Source organism: Solanum pennellii, chromosome 6 (genome assembly GCF_001406875.1).
Source record: "Solanum pennellii chromosome 6, SPENNV200".
Lineage (NCBI taxonomy): Eukaryota > Viridiplantae > Streptophyta > Magnoliopsida > Solanales > Solanaceae > Solanum > Solanum pennellii.
In genome coordinates, this window is record NC_028642.1 from 94582 (window position 1) to 112130 (window position 17549).

At 37.6% G+C, this 17549-nt stretch overlaps 1 protein-coding gene across 2 annotated transcripts in view; it reads right to left on the reverse strand.

Moving 5' to 3' along the window:
• The window catches only part of LOC107023179 (vacuolar sorting protein 18), a 39397-nt gene that overhangs the window by 7764 nt on the left and 14084 nt on the right, over positions 1 to 17549 (reverse strand). For both annotated transcript variants that reach the window (XM_015223781.2, XM_015223780.2), the window contains exons 14-19: positions 13836 to 13978; positions 13397 to 13475; positions 10525 to 10587; positions 10098 to 10228; positions 5015 to 5120; positions 2775 to 2963 (exon numbers count right to left, since the gene is read on the reverse strand). In XM_015223781.2, the coding sequence (XP_015079267.1) occupies positions 2775 to 2963; positions 5015 to 5120; positions 10098 to 10228; positions 10525 to 10587; positions 13397 to 13475; positions 13836 to 13978 (711 nt within the window). The remainder of the gene's footprint in view (positions 1 to 2774; positions 2964 to 5014; positions 5121 to 10097; positions 10229 to 10524; positions 10588 to 13396; positions 13476 to 13835; positions 13979 to 17549) is intronic.

Consider the following 17549-nt stretch of genomic DNA (forward strand, 5'->3'; position numbering starts at 1 on the left):
TCCCCCCCCCCCCCCCCCCAATACATCGTTTGTCTTATGAAGTGCTTTGTTTATACAGCAAATGACCATGCCCTGAAACTGTCATCTTCCAAAACTACAAATCCGAAAAATCTTCTCTATTCTATTAGTCTCCGGACTATGGTTGGAGTTATACTGCCATCTCATTCTGGTATGAAATGGAGTCTCCAACCTCCTTCCTATACCCCTTAATTTTCCACTATCAGGCTCTTCCTAAAAGCATTTACCTTCCATCCCTAATCTCCATAATTATTTTCCTAATAATGCTTACTGAACACCCTTAAATCTTTAATTTCAACCCCTTATAAGACGCGATGGTCTCCTACCGCGCTGAATGAAACTTTCATGCCTCGTCTGTCGAATTCATAGAAAGTTATTGCAATTTTTTAATTCATTCATCTATATAATTGTTTTTTGGATAATGATCTATATAATTATCGTAAGCATTTACACCTATTCTTTCCTGCCTAACACAGAGAATTTTTTGTAGTTTTTTCCTTATCCTGCAGTTTATTCCACTTAAGTGTGTATGGAGCTTAAAACCCAGTACATGTTGGTTAATCGTGCAATATTCACCTTTGACAACATTGACTTTAAACTCTTGAAAGCATGTTCTTACATTCACCAATAAATACAACTTCGGGGGATTATTCTAAATTTTTGTGAGCAGATAAGGCGGGATAAACCTAGTTATATTAAGAGTAAAGGCCAAAATTAGAAGGAAAAAAAAAGAAAACTAGTCCACCTCAAGCCTTGGGATCAAAAATCCGATAGAATCGAAAATAGTAGAAACGAATGTTTAGATGTGATCCAAGCAATCTAAGTGTGGACATTTTATGACTATATCATGAGTTGGCTGAGATTAGCTAGAGTCAATTGCTATTTTTAATTCCTTACTTTTTTTTTTATAACCATGGTGTCCGGGTTAGCTTCGTGTGAACCTTGATTGATTCCACGGGACACCTGTCACCTCCCACTAGCCCACGAATGCTAGCACATTCGGGAAGAAATCACATAATTTTTGGGATTTGAACATTTTAATATGAGACCTAGGTGATTAATGCACTTTATTAACCACTAGGCCCCACCTTTGGGTGCTTAATTCCTTAGACTTTTAGTCCATTTTGTTTCTCTATTTTTCAATTAAGTCCCAAAACGTCTATACAACTGTTAGTTACACGAGTTGCTTTATTACACGACTTAACCCACCTCTATTTTACCCTCCATTCTCTATATTTGGAGAGTAAAATTGAGAATGGGCACTCCAACCCTTCTTTATTTTAGACTGTATTCTTTATTTCTAGAGCGTTGAGTAGTAGTTCTCCAAATTTGGAAAACTACTATTCACACTCTGCATTTCACTTTTTCAATGATTTATTATTATTTCTGTTATTATTTCTATTATTTTATAATTAACATATTATTTTACATATATTGTCATTGATTAAATATCTAATATTCATAATTCTTTTCAAATGTAATATAATATATTTAAAAATGTACTATAAATATATACTACTTTCATCCTGAATTAATAATATGTCAATTTTTTCTAATTTTCATCAGTAAAATAATTTAAATGTATTATTAATTTTTTAAAATGCATTCAAAGTTTTGCTATCACGTTTTACAAATATTGCAGGACCATCAGGTTTTTTGATAAAGAAAGTGCTACATGATATAATGACTACATGTATTATATAGTACAACATGATCGATGATGAACATGATCTTAATGCACCAATTCAAGATGTCGTAGAGGCTCCAACACCAACGCCATAAATGGTGGTACATGGAACTTGAACAAAATTTAGTTAGACAAAAAAAAATAAAGACATAAATGGTTATTGTGAACTCCATAATGCATTAGGAGAGCATTAATGGGAGCACCATAATAATCTTGAAAGTTGAGTGTTTATGTAATTGTATTTCACTTTACTTGAATTTGTCCACTAATTTGTATATTAAGTAATATTTTCTTACAATTTATGATTTAGAATAAATATAATTTTATATTAAATAAAATTTTGATATCACATGAAAATTATATAAAGTGATTAGTTGGAAAAAAGAAAGAAAGAATTTGTATAATGAAATAAGAAAATGAGAATGAAATAGAAATAATAATATAATATTTGAGGAGAGAGAAGGAGATATTTTTAGAGAGTAAAATAGAGAATAGAGTTCGATTTGGTTACTCTATATTTGGAGAGTAAAATAGAATATAAAGTTGGAGATGCCCTAATAGTGATTGGTGTTGGGGGTGGTTGTGGTTGGGCTGAGGATGGTGATAGTGGATGGCAGTTGGTGGTGATTGATGGTGCTGATGGTTATGGCTTAAATGGTGATTGTGGGTTGTGAGTGAAAGTAGATGGAGAAGCTGTGAGCTGTCATCTTTGTAGAATTTTTAAATGGACATCTAAATGATATTTAGACTTGGTTATAGATCTTAATCATTCAAACCTAGTGGCCTTAAAATAACCAAAGCAAAAACACTTAATGATTAAGATCTGAATGAATAAGAGTTAGATCTTGAAAACAAACAGACTTAATGACTGAGATCTGAAAGATGAAGATTAAGACATTCATTAAGTGCAAAAAAATGAAACCTAAATGATGCATGAGAATTGTTAACATGACAAATCAGCGAACTTAATAGTTAATGTAGTCATGAATTGCAGAACATAAGCAGTATGATTAAAAGAACCAAGAGGCTTCCAGGAACACACAGAGGGCAATCAGTACTAAAACAGAACCTGTAATGCTAGGGCAACTGCTTCTTCATGCATAGACATCATGCTGTATATATGAACACAAGCCCGCATTCTCTTTTCCTTGAGGCAAAGGCGTAGCGCATATTTGGGATCATAAAAGAATTCAGGTCCACCTGGTTGCCCTTTACCAAACTTGCATTCTAGGAAACGCAGAAGAGCACTCTCATCTTCCTACTTTGGAAAAAAGGGAGAGAGAGAGAGAAATTAGGTGCAACTAAGCATATTTATAATTGACAAGCATAAAAATAACAACTATCAAATTGTTGAGCACAAAAAGTCATTCCAAGATCTCCTGCAGCTATGATTGATGACTGTATCATCACATTTACATGGCAACATACCCGGTGAAATCCAACTAAGTGGAGTCTGGGGAAGGTAGAGTATATGCAAACCTTACCACTACCTCGTGGAGGTAGAGAGGTCGTTTCTAAAGACCCTCGGCTCAAGTGCATCAAACTTAAGTATAGAAAGAAGAAAATAGTGAAGGAAGCATAGCCGTTAATAAGAAAAAGCAGTACAAGTCAACATGAAAGAAAAATAACAATAGCAAAATAGTGTTATAGTCAAAACACAATAAACAACATATGACAAAAACTACAAGGGTACGACTAGTACTACGACAAACACTAACAAGCCTAAACCTTCACAAGGCAAGCCAACACTTTACCCCTACTAACCTCTTACCCTAGTACGTGGCTCCATTCCTTCCTATCTAGAGTCATGTCCTTAGTAATTGAAAGTTACATCATGTCTTGTCGAATCACTTCTACTCAATACTTTTTTGGCCTTCCTCTACCCTTCTGCATATTTGCTAAAGCCAACCTCTTGTACCTCCTCACTGGGAGTCGGCACATCTCCTCTGCACATGCCCAAACTATCTTAGTCTTGTTTACCTCATCTTGTCTGCCAGAAAGGCCACTCTCACCTTTTCTCGGATAACCACATTCCTAATCTTGTCACTCCTACTGTGCCCACACATCCATCGCAACATCCTCATCTCCACAAGATGCATCTTTTGAACATAAGTGTACTTGACTGCTAGCACTCCACCCCATACAACAAGGGCAGTCTAACCACCACTCTGTAGAACTTACTATTAAGTTAAGGTAGTGCATTCTTATCACACAAGACTCCAGACGCAAGCCCCTATTTCATCTAATGTCTTCCCAATATGATGTGTGACATCATTGTCGAAGTCCCCACTACTTTGGATGACGGACCCCAACATACTTAAAGCTCTCTCTTGGGAATAGTCTCTGTGGCAAGCCTTACTTCCACATCGCTTCATCCACCGCAACACTAAATTTGCATCCAATCTCCAAAGAAAAATAAACCTTGTGCCCCTTCTGTAGAAATGGAGGCAGTCCTAATTCTAACTAGCGATTGTCCAGCGTCAATTCTCCCTTGGACAAATTCTTTAGGATAATTAATTTGCTTCGGGGACTAAGATAATCCAAGTATTTAACACTCCTCTGACAAAGAAACAATAATTTATAAAATAATTACACATAGTGGTTTTTTTTGTGACGGTGGTGTCGGGGTAACCTTGCGTGCACCTGAACTGCACATGTACCAGATAACTCTGCCCCCCGAGGCTTGGGCAGATGAGAAGAAATCACCAAGTGCTTTTGCCTCAGCTAGTATTTCAACTTGAGACCTCATGGTTCACATCCTACTTCATGGACCACTAGGTGAAAGCCTTGGGTACGTTGAAAAAAAGGGCACATCAAGAAGTACTGATTTCTACCAATTCTTGCAAGTATAATTTGTAAAATGTGACTAACAAAAAAATAAGCAGTATCACATTATAACGTAGAGTATATACACAAAGCAATCCTGATTTCTCCCCGTTCGTGCAAGCAACATTTGTATATCTTGTTATGGTGAAATGTAAGCTACCTTCTATGAATTTGAATAAATTATACAATAGAACAAAATGAGATCACAATTTATCAAAATGAATAGCTTTCAATAGGAAAATCAACACAAGGCTTAAATTGTCGTGGCTTCTGCACATTTTCAACAGAAAATGTGCAAGAAATAGATGTGCGAGAGTATTTTCTGTAAATGGGCAAATGAGATGCAAACTGAGTACTCGAAGATATCATGGATGGGTAACTATTCACAGATTTAAAAAATCTCAACAAAACTAGAAAGATGGAGAAATCATGTATAGCACATATGAGACCAGATGCGCATTCCAAAAGCTAAATAACTTGAACCTTTTTCGCATATAAGGAAAGTAACAGATTGTGAACTCCAGGATCCTCATTCTGTAAACGATGAACACAATACTCTAGGTACTTGATTACTTCATGAGTTTCATTCCTGCAGGTGGCATATGGCAGAAATGATCTTATAAGAAATGGTAGAAATGATATTAACCAAAAAATACAAAGACTATCCAGATAAAGGATATCCTGAATGCAGAAAACAATGAAACAGGAAAGCCTTCAACATGGAAGAAACTCATGCGACACATCAGGACATAATACTATTCCGGTATACTATCCCAGGCTTAGTAAAATTTTGAGGGTCAAGATTAGTTTTTATGGTTGGTGTTTGAAGGACCTAGAAGCCGTAGACAACTTCCGTCAAAAGTTGGGCCAAGTAAAGGGTTTCTGAACTTTTTTACAGTTGACCAGTACGTTCCGTAGGATAGGTCCAAACCGTAGAAGAGCTTCGGCAGTTATCTTTCAAGGGCTTTTGGGTCTTTTCCTAATTGTTTTACGCCAATACTATGTTGTTTTGTCTTCTAACCTTAACCCTGTATAAGGCTTTTAAGTCCTAAAATTACTCACTTCAATCCCATCCTCTCAACAGATTTCTCCAGGTCGATTGAAGATATGAAACTTCATGATCATCCACTGAATGGAGGGAAGTTCACTTGGTTCAAGGGTGTCAAATCATAGAAGGAGCAGCAAGGCTGGATAGGTTCTTGTTTTCTATGGAATGAAAAGAGTCTTTTAGATATATCAGGCAAAGGATACTTCCAAGAGTAATATTTGACTACAGCCCTCTACTCCTAGAATGTGGGAGCTGGAAATGAATATCTCAAGCTTTAAATTCGAAAAATTGGTGTCTTAAGGAGGATGGACTCGTAGACCTGATCAGTGGGTGGTGGAATGAAACGGTGGTAGCTGGCTGTCCTTTTTTTTTGGAAACTGGTAACTTTTTGTATTCCTTAGCATTAAGGGCTATGCTGGCCACCTCCAAAAAACTGTTACAAGAAAGGGAAAAGATTAAAAAGAAATACTTACAGAGAACCTATGAAGTCCACTAATTGGAACTCCTCTTCTATATCCTGTTCTTTACACCAAAAACCTAAAGTAATAATTACTTTCCATTTCATCTTCTGTATTGTACACTTCCTTCAAATATTCTCTAATTCCTTTCTTTCCATATAATCCACCAGATACATGCTGGAACTGTTCTCCACCATCTTTTCTGACTTTTGCTACCTCCCCTTTTGATCCAACAACTAAGAAGATTAAAGGTATGTTCAGGCATAGTCCAATTTTCATTGGCTATGCTTGTAAACAGAGCCCACACCTGAGCAGTTACCTTACAGTGCATGAGTAAGTGTTTGTTAGTCTCCAGAGCTTCTATACAAAGGAGGCATCTGGATACTATGTTGATGCGCCTCTTTTGCATTACCTCTTTAGCATGCATGGGGGCAAAACAGTGCAACAAAGGTTCAAGATGCTTGGGTGTTGGCAAATCAGCTTGGACGTGCAAGGCTTACGTGTGGGCAAGAGTCACCGGTAAGGAAGTGTGTTGGCTTGACAAAGCAAGGTTGTGAGACTTGACAATGGCAAGACAAAGGCATTCACACGGATTGCTGAAATAAAACTAAGTGTTGGAGGACAGCTGAAATATTTTAAGTGTTGGAAGCAAGCTGAAATATTTTAAGTGTTGGAATGTAGGCTGAAATATTCTAAGTGTTAGAATATTGTTATTTCGTTTGGATAAGGATGTAATTTGAATTATATTCTATCTGTTAGAAATATAGTTGTTGGAAACTTAGTTTAAATCTTGTGATGGCAAGTGTCGGACAGGTGTCGCTTGTAACTGCCGTTTGTAACTGTCGCATGTAACTGTCATGTGCAGAAATTTTAAAAGGTTGAAATTTCGGCTAAGGCTCAGCAGATTGATTCCGGCCTAGACAAAATTTTGTGAAGCCTTCCTTGTATTGATTCTGAGATTAATAAAGGTTGGGAAGAGATTCCTGTACAGCGTTGTTCATTGTTTTAAGTTCTATACTTAGTCAAAAACATGAGTGAGGCTGAGTCACCATAGGGAGCCTTAGATGGTTGAATCAAACCAGCATCCAACAAATCGTTCAACTATTTCCGCAATTCAGCCAACTCCTTAGGAGCCATACGATAAGGAGCTTGTGCAGGAGCAACCGTATATGGCAGCAACTCAATTTTATGATCAATATCCCTCTAATCTGCTGAGCAATCTCTCAGTCATTTAGCAATCTTCTAAATATTGAATTCCAACCTTGTAGTTGGCTTTCCTAATTATACGCTTAAGTGTCAAACTGAGAAACTTGAAACAGAAACTCAAAGTTTGGAGCAAAGCTACTTTTCGGGAACAGCAGTAGGAAAAAGAGCCTGCTGAATGAATTGGCTGAACTGGATCTGGTTCAAGATGATAGAATTATGACAGAAGAAGAAATTATGATCAGAGCTACAGTAGTAGTGGAACTGGCTAAGAAAGAATAAGCAAGATGGAGTCAAAAATCCATAGTCCTTTGGCTGAAACAAGGGGACAACAATAACAGGTTCTTCCAGAGAATGGCATCAGCTCATAGAAGATACGACACCACTGATAGTCTTGTGGTTCAAGGAGAGGAAATTCAAGATCCAGAAGGTAAAGTGGTGGCTATGATAGAATTTCATAGCAGACTATTAAAAATCAGAAACATGGAGACCATCTTTTGAGATGCTGGATGTCCTAGAATTACACAGGAGGAACAGGAATGCTTACAAAAGACCTGTTACTAGAAACTGAGGTGCTTAACATCATTAAACAATGTAATGGTGATGAAGCAACTGAACCCAATGCCTTTTACAGAGCAATTCTTCAAGGGGTGATGGAGCATCTTGAAAGATGACCTAATGCAAACAGTTCAGAACTTCCATCTGAATGAAATTTTTAAATGCTACTCTTATAGCACTTATACCAAAGAAGTCAGGAGCAGAAGGATTTTAGACCTATCAGTTTGATAGGTGGAGTGTATAAAATAATCTCTAAATTGATAACTGAGGCAATGAAAATTGTTATGGGGAAGCTTGTTGAAGAACATCAGATGGCTTTCTGGAAGGGTAAGCAGATAATGGATGCAGCCTTTTGGCCAATGAGTTGGTAGACTCTAGGTGAGACAGAAGACCCCTGGAATCCTGTGCAAGCTGGACATTAAGAAGGCCTATGACCATGTCAAATGGTCCTATTTATTATACATCCTAGAAGATAAGGGGTTTGGTACCACATGGATCAGTTGGATAAGATTTTGCATCTATAATGTAAAATTCTCCCTCATTATTAATGGCAACATTGAAAGATATTTTCAATCACAAAGGGGGATTAGATAGGGTGACCCCATGTCACCATTCCCATTTATCCTAGCCATGGAAGGTTTAAATTACATGCTCAGAATAGCCAAAGGAAATGGGTGGAGGTTTTGCACAGATGATATGGCTTTTTTCTAAAATATGTAACTTTGTATCATATCAATGATCAAAACAGTACTTGGGTATTACTGAAACCATATTTATAATAGAGCTCTAGTGCCTTAACTCACTAGCTACAAAGAATCTAGAACATGTATGATAGACACATTATCATTAGAGTAACTCTGAATACACCAAAAACATAGTAACATGAAGTTCAACTTGATCTTCTGCACATCATTCTCTAAGCTTTCAAAACATCTGGAATTCCGTATCAGTTTCAAAAAAGAACATCGGGAATTCCATATGGCTTTGGGGAGAAGGTTTATGGAAGATAAATATGGTATGCTAAGTCAATGGGCCACTGAGGAGGTCATGGGCACCTTTGGATGCAGTGTTTGGAAGACCATCAGGAGGTTGTAATCTCAAGTTCATATCAACATTTCCTTCCAACTGGGCAGTGGAGTGGAAGTTGATTTCTGGAGAGAGCATTGGGTTGGGAACGAAAACTTGAGAAGGCTTTTCCCCCAACTTTACATTCTGAGCTCACAAAGAAATGCCTCAGTCTCACGGGTGTGGAGCCCTCATGGTTGGAATTTGATCTTTAGAAGAGCACTAAATGATTGGAAAGTGACAGAGATTGCCAGGCTTCTTCAAGTGTTGAATAATTTCTCAGGTATTGCCACCAATGCAGACAAACTCACTACACAACAAAGGGGTCTTCACAATGAAGTCATGCTACTGAGAGAGGAACAATAACCAAGTCAACACAGAAGTATGGTCCTGGAAGCTAATTTGGAAGGTTAAAAAGCCCATCAAGATATCTTGGTTTACTTGGTTGGTGGTAAGAAAAGCATGTCTAACACATGAAGTGTTGCAAAGGAAGATGTTTCCAGATTTGCTCAAGACGTTTTATGTGCAATCAAGAAGCAGAAGTGAACAACAGACAACAATATATTCTTCATTGCAAATCAGCTAGAAATCTATGGAACATGTTCCTATGTATCGTAGGAGTCAATTGGGTATGGAAATACCCAGTAGCTAGAAAGGTATTGGAAGAAGAGGAACCAATGAAGACTGGTGGAGGTCCACATAGCTTCTGTCTGGTGGACATTGTGGAAGTAGAAAAATACCAGATGTTTTGAAGGCAAAGGGACAAACTGCCAGAAGATTAAAATCTAATGCCTTAGTTTACTTTAATATTGGTGTAAACAGGAAATGGCAGGTACATAGTTGATATAGTTGACTTCATAGGTAACTAGTAAGTTTTTTGTTAGTCCTCATTGAGGGAAGTGCACACACTGTGGGTTGTAAAATGATCCTCATCATCCTTATGTTGATGAGGCTTTTGTGAATACAGAGTAACCTTTACTCAAAAAGTCTCCTAAAAGAAAAGATAACCGAAGGTGGAGCATCAGTAAACTAAGATTGGCTTGGATGCACATTGCTACATTAAGGACTAAAACAGGTCACACAGTAAAAAGAATCCCGTTCAACTACCCCCTATTATCCACAAAACTAAGATACAACTAAATGAAAAAGAATTGGCACATAAAACTGAAAGCTCATGAAGAACGTGCCGGTAAGAAAATCAAAGAACTCAATGCAAGGTAGAGATGCACATTACTTTGCATGTGGTTCACTTGAATAACGCATCATTGCAGGAATGAGCTTTCTCGGGTTCAAACTCTTCGTGGCCATCCATGACTCAACAGTTTCATATGCATCAAGCATGATAAGATCTGGTGCAAACTTGTACTGCAATATAACAAAAGAATCCAAGTAAGGCATGGTGCGATTACAGTAGATTCAAAACACAATCCTTACTTAGGGGTTGTTTGGATTGGCTTTCTATAAGTGCTTATAAGCTAAAACTCATAAGTTAGGAACACCCGACTTTTGGCTTTTTTTTTACTTTTTAAGCCTAAGATATAGTGCTTAAAGCACATTTTCTGTTTACCAAACGTTTCAAATATTCAAAAAAAAAGCTTAAAATTCAAAAGCTACTTAAAATAAGCCAATCCAAACACCCACTTAATAGTTTTTACCCATACCTGAAGTTCTGTTGCAACATTAGGCTTCTGAAGAACTTGTAACGCCTTCTTTGCTTCTCCTTGCTGTGATTGCATGGAAAAAGAAAGACAAATCACTGTTGACAAATCACTGTTCATATCAACAATCAATTAATGCACCGCAGTTACTATGAGCACAAAATGCAGAACATCTGCAAATAGATCTACAAATAATATTTCTTCCCTTGGTCATATTCACAAGTACCCAAAAAACAGAAGCATGCAAGTTAACAGAAGTTCATGCTATATGCCAAGTGCAATCTCAAAGAAAGAAATGCAAGAGTCTATATGGGGATGCAATGGGGTTTGACAGAGATCTTTGAAGATAGGAATGGACAGTGGAATCAGTAAAGAAAATATGTGTTATATACATCAAATGGTAGAACCAATCATAGAATCAGGAAGTGCAGCTAGAATGGCCACTAAAATTAAGCACAATGCTCCAAAATAGCATCGGTGGAAGCATTACAGTTGGAATAATCACCAGGTATAACAGTGGTGTCATTGGATAAGATGCTAAAAGACATCATATGCTAGTGTGCACAAATCAACCTTTAGGGAAGGGAACATAATCAAGAGAGAAGTCTTGTAAGGTTAGTAAAACATATTTTATTATAAAAATAAACACGATGTTTTACGAGAAATAACGACCTAAATGTAGGGTGCCTCATTGATCTAGAGGCAGGCCTAAGACGATAAATAAGAGATTTACGAGGGTTAATCCAAGCCTTATTTTGATATTAATTGGAGTTTTAAGACGGAACTAAAAGAGAAACAAACCATTTGATTCATTAAATACTTGAAACAGTACACATCTTCAAACGAAGAAGTAGGAAAGATAGAAAAATTAAACTAAGGGAAATAGGATAACAAATGGGAAAATCCGAAACTTCAAGATATCCTACGACGTTGATACTCAAAGCTTTAGGCAATTTGTTCTTTCATCTCTGGAGTGATGTAATATGGACATCCTCACAACCATGGTGCCTTTCCCTGCTAAGATAGTCCACGCTCTTAATATTCTTTAGGAGCCACACATAATATTCTGATGCGCAAAAGGCTTGATCCTCGTAGACACTCACAGTCACCAACTCTTACAACCTTTGAAGTATATTGTGTACTTTTAGAATCTCTAGCCCAAATTTGTACTCAAAATTGCCCATATTCTACCGCAATGGTATGACTTGAGTTTGCACAAATTGACGAAGCACTCATAAAGGAAAATATGATTGGACACCCCCTTAGACCAAGGAGCTCGATGTATTAAAGCTCATCACCTCTTATAATAACACTAGGCGCAGACTGCTAAGAGTATTTCCATTAAACTTGATAATGCCAAAGCTCTTTATGAATGCAGCCCAATCTTCAGGTCCTACTAGGGCAATAAACTTGGCCATGCTCTGCGAATGAGTGTCAATTTTGTTGCCAACCCCAGTAAGAATGTCTATCATGTTAGACCGCTTGTAGAAGTGTTCTATGGCCCACAATTGAAGCAAAAACTTGCATCCCTCGAAAGATCTCCTACCTTTAGTGCATTTGGTTGGAACCCTCAACATTTCTGCTACTATCTGGCACCACATTACATCAATGCTACCCACCTCTTGGGCCACCGCTGAACCACGGAACTAAGGCATGTATCTATTTTCCATTTTCTTCCAGATATACCAAAGTACCCAACAATGCAATCGCAAAAGCGCTCAAATGGTTCTTCTCTCACTTTTCGTTCGAGCAAGAAACCTCTCCTTCAAATATCTTTGAACCATCCTAACGACCAAAGCATTCATATAGAAAGTCCAAAGAGATCCATTCATAGTCCAAGCATGCCAATGCAAGAACTTCCCGGATTGCATGTGAGGTACAATCATGATCTTCCGATGATAATGCAAATTAGTAAACACCAATTTCCTCTATGCTGGGTGCTAACTCAAAATCTTCAAATTTGAAGACCACTCTTTCTGGATCCCAAAATTTTAGCAATGCTTTCACCAAATATCAATCAGAAGCGACATAAATAATGAACGTTGGAAAATCCAGCAATTTAAAAATCTCCCTACCATGGTCTCGTTTAATGTCTTCCCACCATCTCCTAAGCTTGAGGGTGAACCCCCACCACCATTTGAGGTTGGAGATTGGTAACGAAGTTGAAGATATCAAAGCTTTGAAACTTTACTTTCCTTTTGAGATTTGTGTTATAAAGGGAAGCCAACACAGATATTATTCCTGTGAATATTTCCAACATACAGTGCACTTTGGTATGTGGACTTGTTTAGAAGGGTGGGGGTTATACGTGAAAGGTTTGTGTATATCCAGTGAAGCATGAAAGATATGTCCTGAGTAAGCTTTTGCGAGGAAAGGGAGACTATCCACGCTGGTGGAGACTAGGGAACGTTGTTACAGGTTATGACTTACTCAACAGTATGAGTCAAAAGTGTTTAATGCTAATGGGGAGGTGTAGGAAAGAAGGAACGGAGGAGGAGAAGGGAAGGGATGAGATAGGGTGAGAAAAGTTCAGCAGAAAATTTGAAGGACTACCTGGCTGGAAAGCCCCACTAATAAGATTGTTGATTTTGCAATCTAATGACATTCAAAAGGAATACATGAGAGAATTGTATTATACAGCAGATCTGAGAAGAACTAGCATGAAAGACAACAATCAACCTCTAAACGTGGAGGGAAACAGTTTTCTCCAAACAAAAGGAAAAACAAGACAAGTATCCAAAATCATAAAGATGCCTCTGGTAACCCCTAACAAAAATAAAGAACAGCATGAAAGTGGAACTAAGAAGACATTGACAAAGAAAAAAGACAAGCCATGAAATACCAGCATGTCAAAAGATACATAAAAAGAACAAACCTGAATGTAGTGGTGAAGCACAATTTCGTATTGCTCCTTTAGACTAGCAAAGAACACTAGCTCATCAACTCTACCGTAGCTACAACAGAAAAAATAACAACATAAAGGACAATAAAGCCAGAATTAGAACATATTAGGGAAGGAATATATAATAAATATATGAAGCGAAGATAACTGAACTTTTACAAAGGAAGAGTTCATTTTTTCCCTAGATGACCATAGATTTTTTTTTTTTTATTTCAGCTTGAAAAACATTGCAGGTCACAGCACCTAAAATGTTAAATATGTTCTACCAGGTGAGTCTCTGACATGTACATGAAAAACCTGTATTATGTTTCTTGGGGAAAGCAGAGATAGAAAAATAAGTAGTTGGACTGACAAAAAAAAATTACAAGAATTGGATTTAAAACCAAGCGAGATCAGTTGCCAGATAAGCTACCTTTCTAGTAGTTTCATGGTGGTTGCCTCATCCAATACATCCTTGCAGTCACTAAGGAAAGCACGAAACTCTTTAATGAGTGATTGGTACTCAGTATTATTACTGTCCAAAGCATCGTCATCTTCTAGAAGCAGCCGGTTGATCTGCAAGCGAGATGTATGAAACAAAAACCTAAAAAGGCCCATCATCTATGTTCAAATTACAGCCACCATGTTATCACTTAAAGAATACACTTTGGTCCGAAGATGAATAAGTGGAATCATTCCATTACTATTCAGCTTACTTGTATTGCATTAAGATAGCTTAAGAGAAGAGAAGAGATATATTAATAAGTAATCCATTTGGTACCCATGACAGACCAATATATAGGTGTCAAACACAGTACAAGTATGATACTTGTATTACAACAACAAACTTAAATTTTTAATATTTTAAGCATTCTAGATTTTAATATTTGATTAAAATTGAACATTCTATAAAAAAAATATTCAATTCTCCAAAATCTAGTTGAAAATTCAAGTAAGGTCCTTGAAAGTAACCACTCAAATGACTAATCACCGCAAAGAGATGCGAGGAATGATCACCCAAGTCTTCTCCTATACCCTTTCAATGGAGAATCCACTCCTTTGTTGTCACAGTGCTGCATCTTGCCAATTCTCGAGGAACTTCTTGAAGGCAAGCAATGCAATAACATACACACTTCCCTTTGTTCTAAAAGACATTCTCATCAATTACAAGGTTTGCTTCCCATTTGACTTGGCTTGTCAAAACATCTCATCACTAAAAACTCAACGCACTTCTCTCCCAAAAAAGTCACGAAAATAGATGTAGAATCAGGGAGTGCAGCTAGAAAGGCCACTAAAATTAAGCACAATGCTCTAAATAGCATAGGTAGAAGCATTACCGTCAGAATAATCACCCAGGTATAACAGTGGTGTTTATGTAAAAGACGCCAAAAGATATAACTGGTAGAGTGTTATTCCATAAGTGGGATTTGAGGAGGTTAGAGTGTGCATGGACCTTACCCCTATCTCGTAGATGTAGAGAGGTTGTTTCCGAAAGACCCAGTGCTCAAGTACATCATATCAAAATTGTTATTAACAGGGAAATAGTGAAATACGGCAATGAATAAAAAAGGGCAACTATGAGGGTGAATAAGACTATTAACCCATAAAAAATATGCTCCCAGGCACATATCCCAAGACTCTCCTTTAAAGACTCTTTTAGTCCTTTATTCTCATCCCTCTGTGGTTTCTGACCACCAGAATCCTTTTTCTCTCTCTTCTCTGGTCTTACTCAACCTTTTCTTATCTATGGACATTCATATCTACCTTAGGTTATGGGATACTTTAGATTAGGGGGAAAATCTTATGATCTAACAGAAAGTAAGTCTACCTCTAAGACTTGGTTCGAATGAGTTGAAAATTCCAGACTTCACATCAGGAAAATGGTGTTATCTAAAGGGCATTATGGTGGCTCAACATAAGACTCAAGGAGGCTTCAGATGTCAAGGGGAAGAGATTTAAGTCTTGGCGAGGCAGAGAAATTTCAATCAACCATTGTTGCTCCCTCAAGTTCAATAAATATGGAATATACATTTCTATCATCACAGTTCAGTGGTATATTACCTGAGAACAATTTTGATGATGGGTGGTTGGTGATTGTACATCACATTGATAGCTTCACTAATAAGGGGCTTATTGCAAAACAGCAATTCTGGGGCACGTGATTCAAGGGAACAGATTCCCAACATAATAAAGAAAGTGGGAGTTACATAGGTGCTATCAACACAAACAGATGGACTCAACGAGAACCAGAAGTTATGCCAGTTGAGAATCTTCAAGCTTCTTCTTCTCCAAATGAAAAAGACCTTCTCAGCTATTTGGTCTGAAGTTTTCCAGGGTGCGAGGAGATCCCCACAAGTAATGACTTGCTTGGAAGGGCATCTTCGACATGAAAGAAATTAAATTTCTTCGAATTCCAACCAAATAGAGATGCGGAACACATCATGTAAGGTGACCGAAAGAAGCAAGACAAATAATAGAAGCCTAAATGGTTAACTCCTACTCTTGGAGCTTATCCATCCTAGACTAATTTCAACTAGTTTTGGGTCCGTGTTTTTGGTCTACCCGTCCATCTATGGTCAGTGGAAGTTATGAAAGAAATTGGAGATAAATGTGGGGGATGGAAAGAGAGTGAGGAAGAAACCTCCCTTAAATATCACTTGTGTTGGGCTCATCTCAGGGTTAATAGGCCAGCAGAGAAGATACCTCCTTCAATTGAGATCTAATTTTCACGCTTCTAATCTGGTGCATGGCTCTGATGAGATACAGACATTCCAAATTGGGTTTACCAGATAATTGGGATGTCAGTCCTAGGGTTGGGGGATAAAGCGACCTTCCTAGTGCTTCTTCTGGGGGATAGGGACTTGTCATCTTGATCAACTGAGGAGAGAAGGTTACCATCTGAGGGGAGAAGAGGATTATCCTCCGGTCTTTAACCTTAAAGCAAAACATAATGTGGGGCCCCTATAGGACCATGTGACCAGCAGCAGTGATTCTCCAAATCCACATCCTCATAAAGTTATTGGGCCTTTTCATTTAAATAACACTTTAGGGCCTTTATCTCTTATAACAGCCCCTACTCCTTTCACTACTCTTTTGTTGAAGGCCCCAGAAAATTTTGACACCTGAACCCTTCATAGACTGTATTTTCACTTCTTAGAGAGAAGATAGCCCACTTCCAAAAATTCTTAAGTGCGACGAGCTGGAAGGACATATGAGAATGGCAGTAGGAACGGTGGAAAGAAGAGAACCTGGAAAAGACATGCAAATTCTCCCGGTACAAACTCCTCTAGCAATGAAACTTAAGGGAGAGCTGTGCATGCTGAGAACTCAAGTAGTGATATGCATACTGGGGCTCAAGCGAACAGATTGATTATATAGTGATTCAATCCCAATTCAAGGCAATGAATTTCCCACGAAGGAGGATACTGAAGTTAGGGCTACTATATGGGTTTACTATGATGTTAACAAACTCAATCAATAATTTATGGCTTCTTTTGAAGAGTCCCAACACGTTGCTTATGATTTGCTCATGAAGATTAATCAAAATAGGAACCCATCAACGTAGAAAGCTGAGAACCCAAACCCTAACAGTAACAAAGGGCTGGTCTCTAAGGAGGTTAGAAATCTAGCTTTTGACATTAAATATGAAGACAGTGAACCTGGAGGTAGAGGGAGGATCTTATCTCAAATAAAACTTGTGAAGATGAAAAAATCGTCTTGGAATGTGAAGGGGGTGAATAATAACAGCAAAAAGAGACGCGTTAGGAATTTAATACAACAATGAGGTGTCAATATTAATGTCCTAGTAGAACCTAAATAGGGGAACTCAGATTCTAATCTTACTCAACAATAGTGTGGCATTTCAGATGTGTTGGAATAGGAATAGGTATATACAATCCTACTTAGAATAGGAATAGTAAATAGTATACTACTTGGTAAAGAATTATATTGTAGTGTCTATAAGTAGGATATCTATGTAATAATGTAGATACACAATTAAATAATAGTTTTCTCCTATATTTCTCACATGGTAACAACGCCTCTACAATCCTCCACAACCGTCAAGCAGCTATTACCCATATATGTTGCCCCGTCGGACAATATTATATTAGCAAAAGTTGGGTCACCGTGTATCTTTCTGATGACT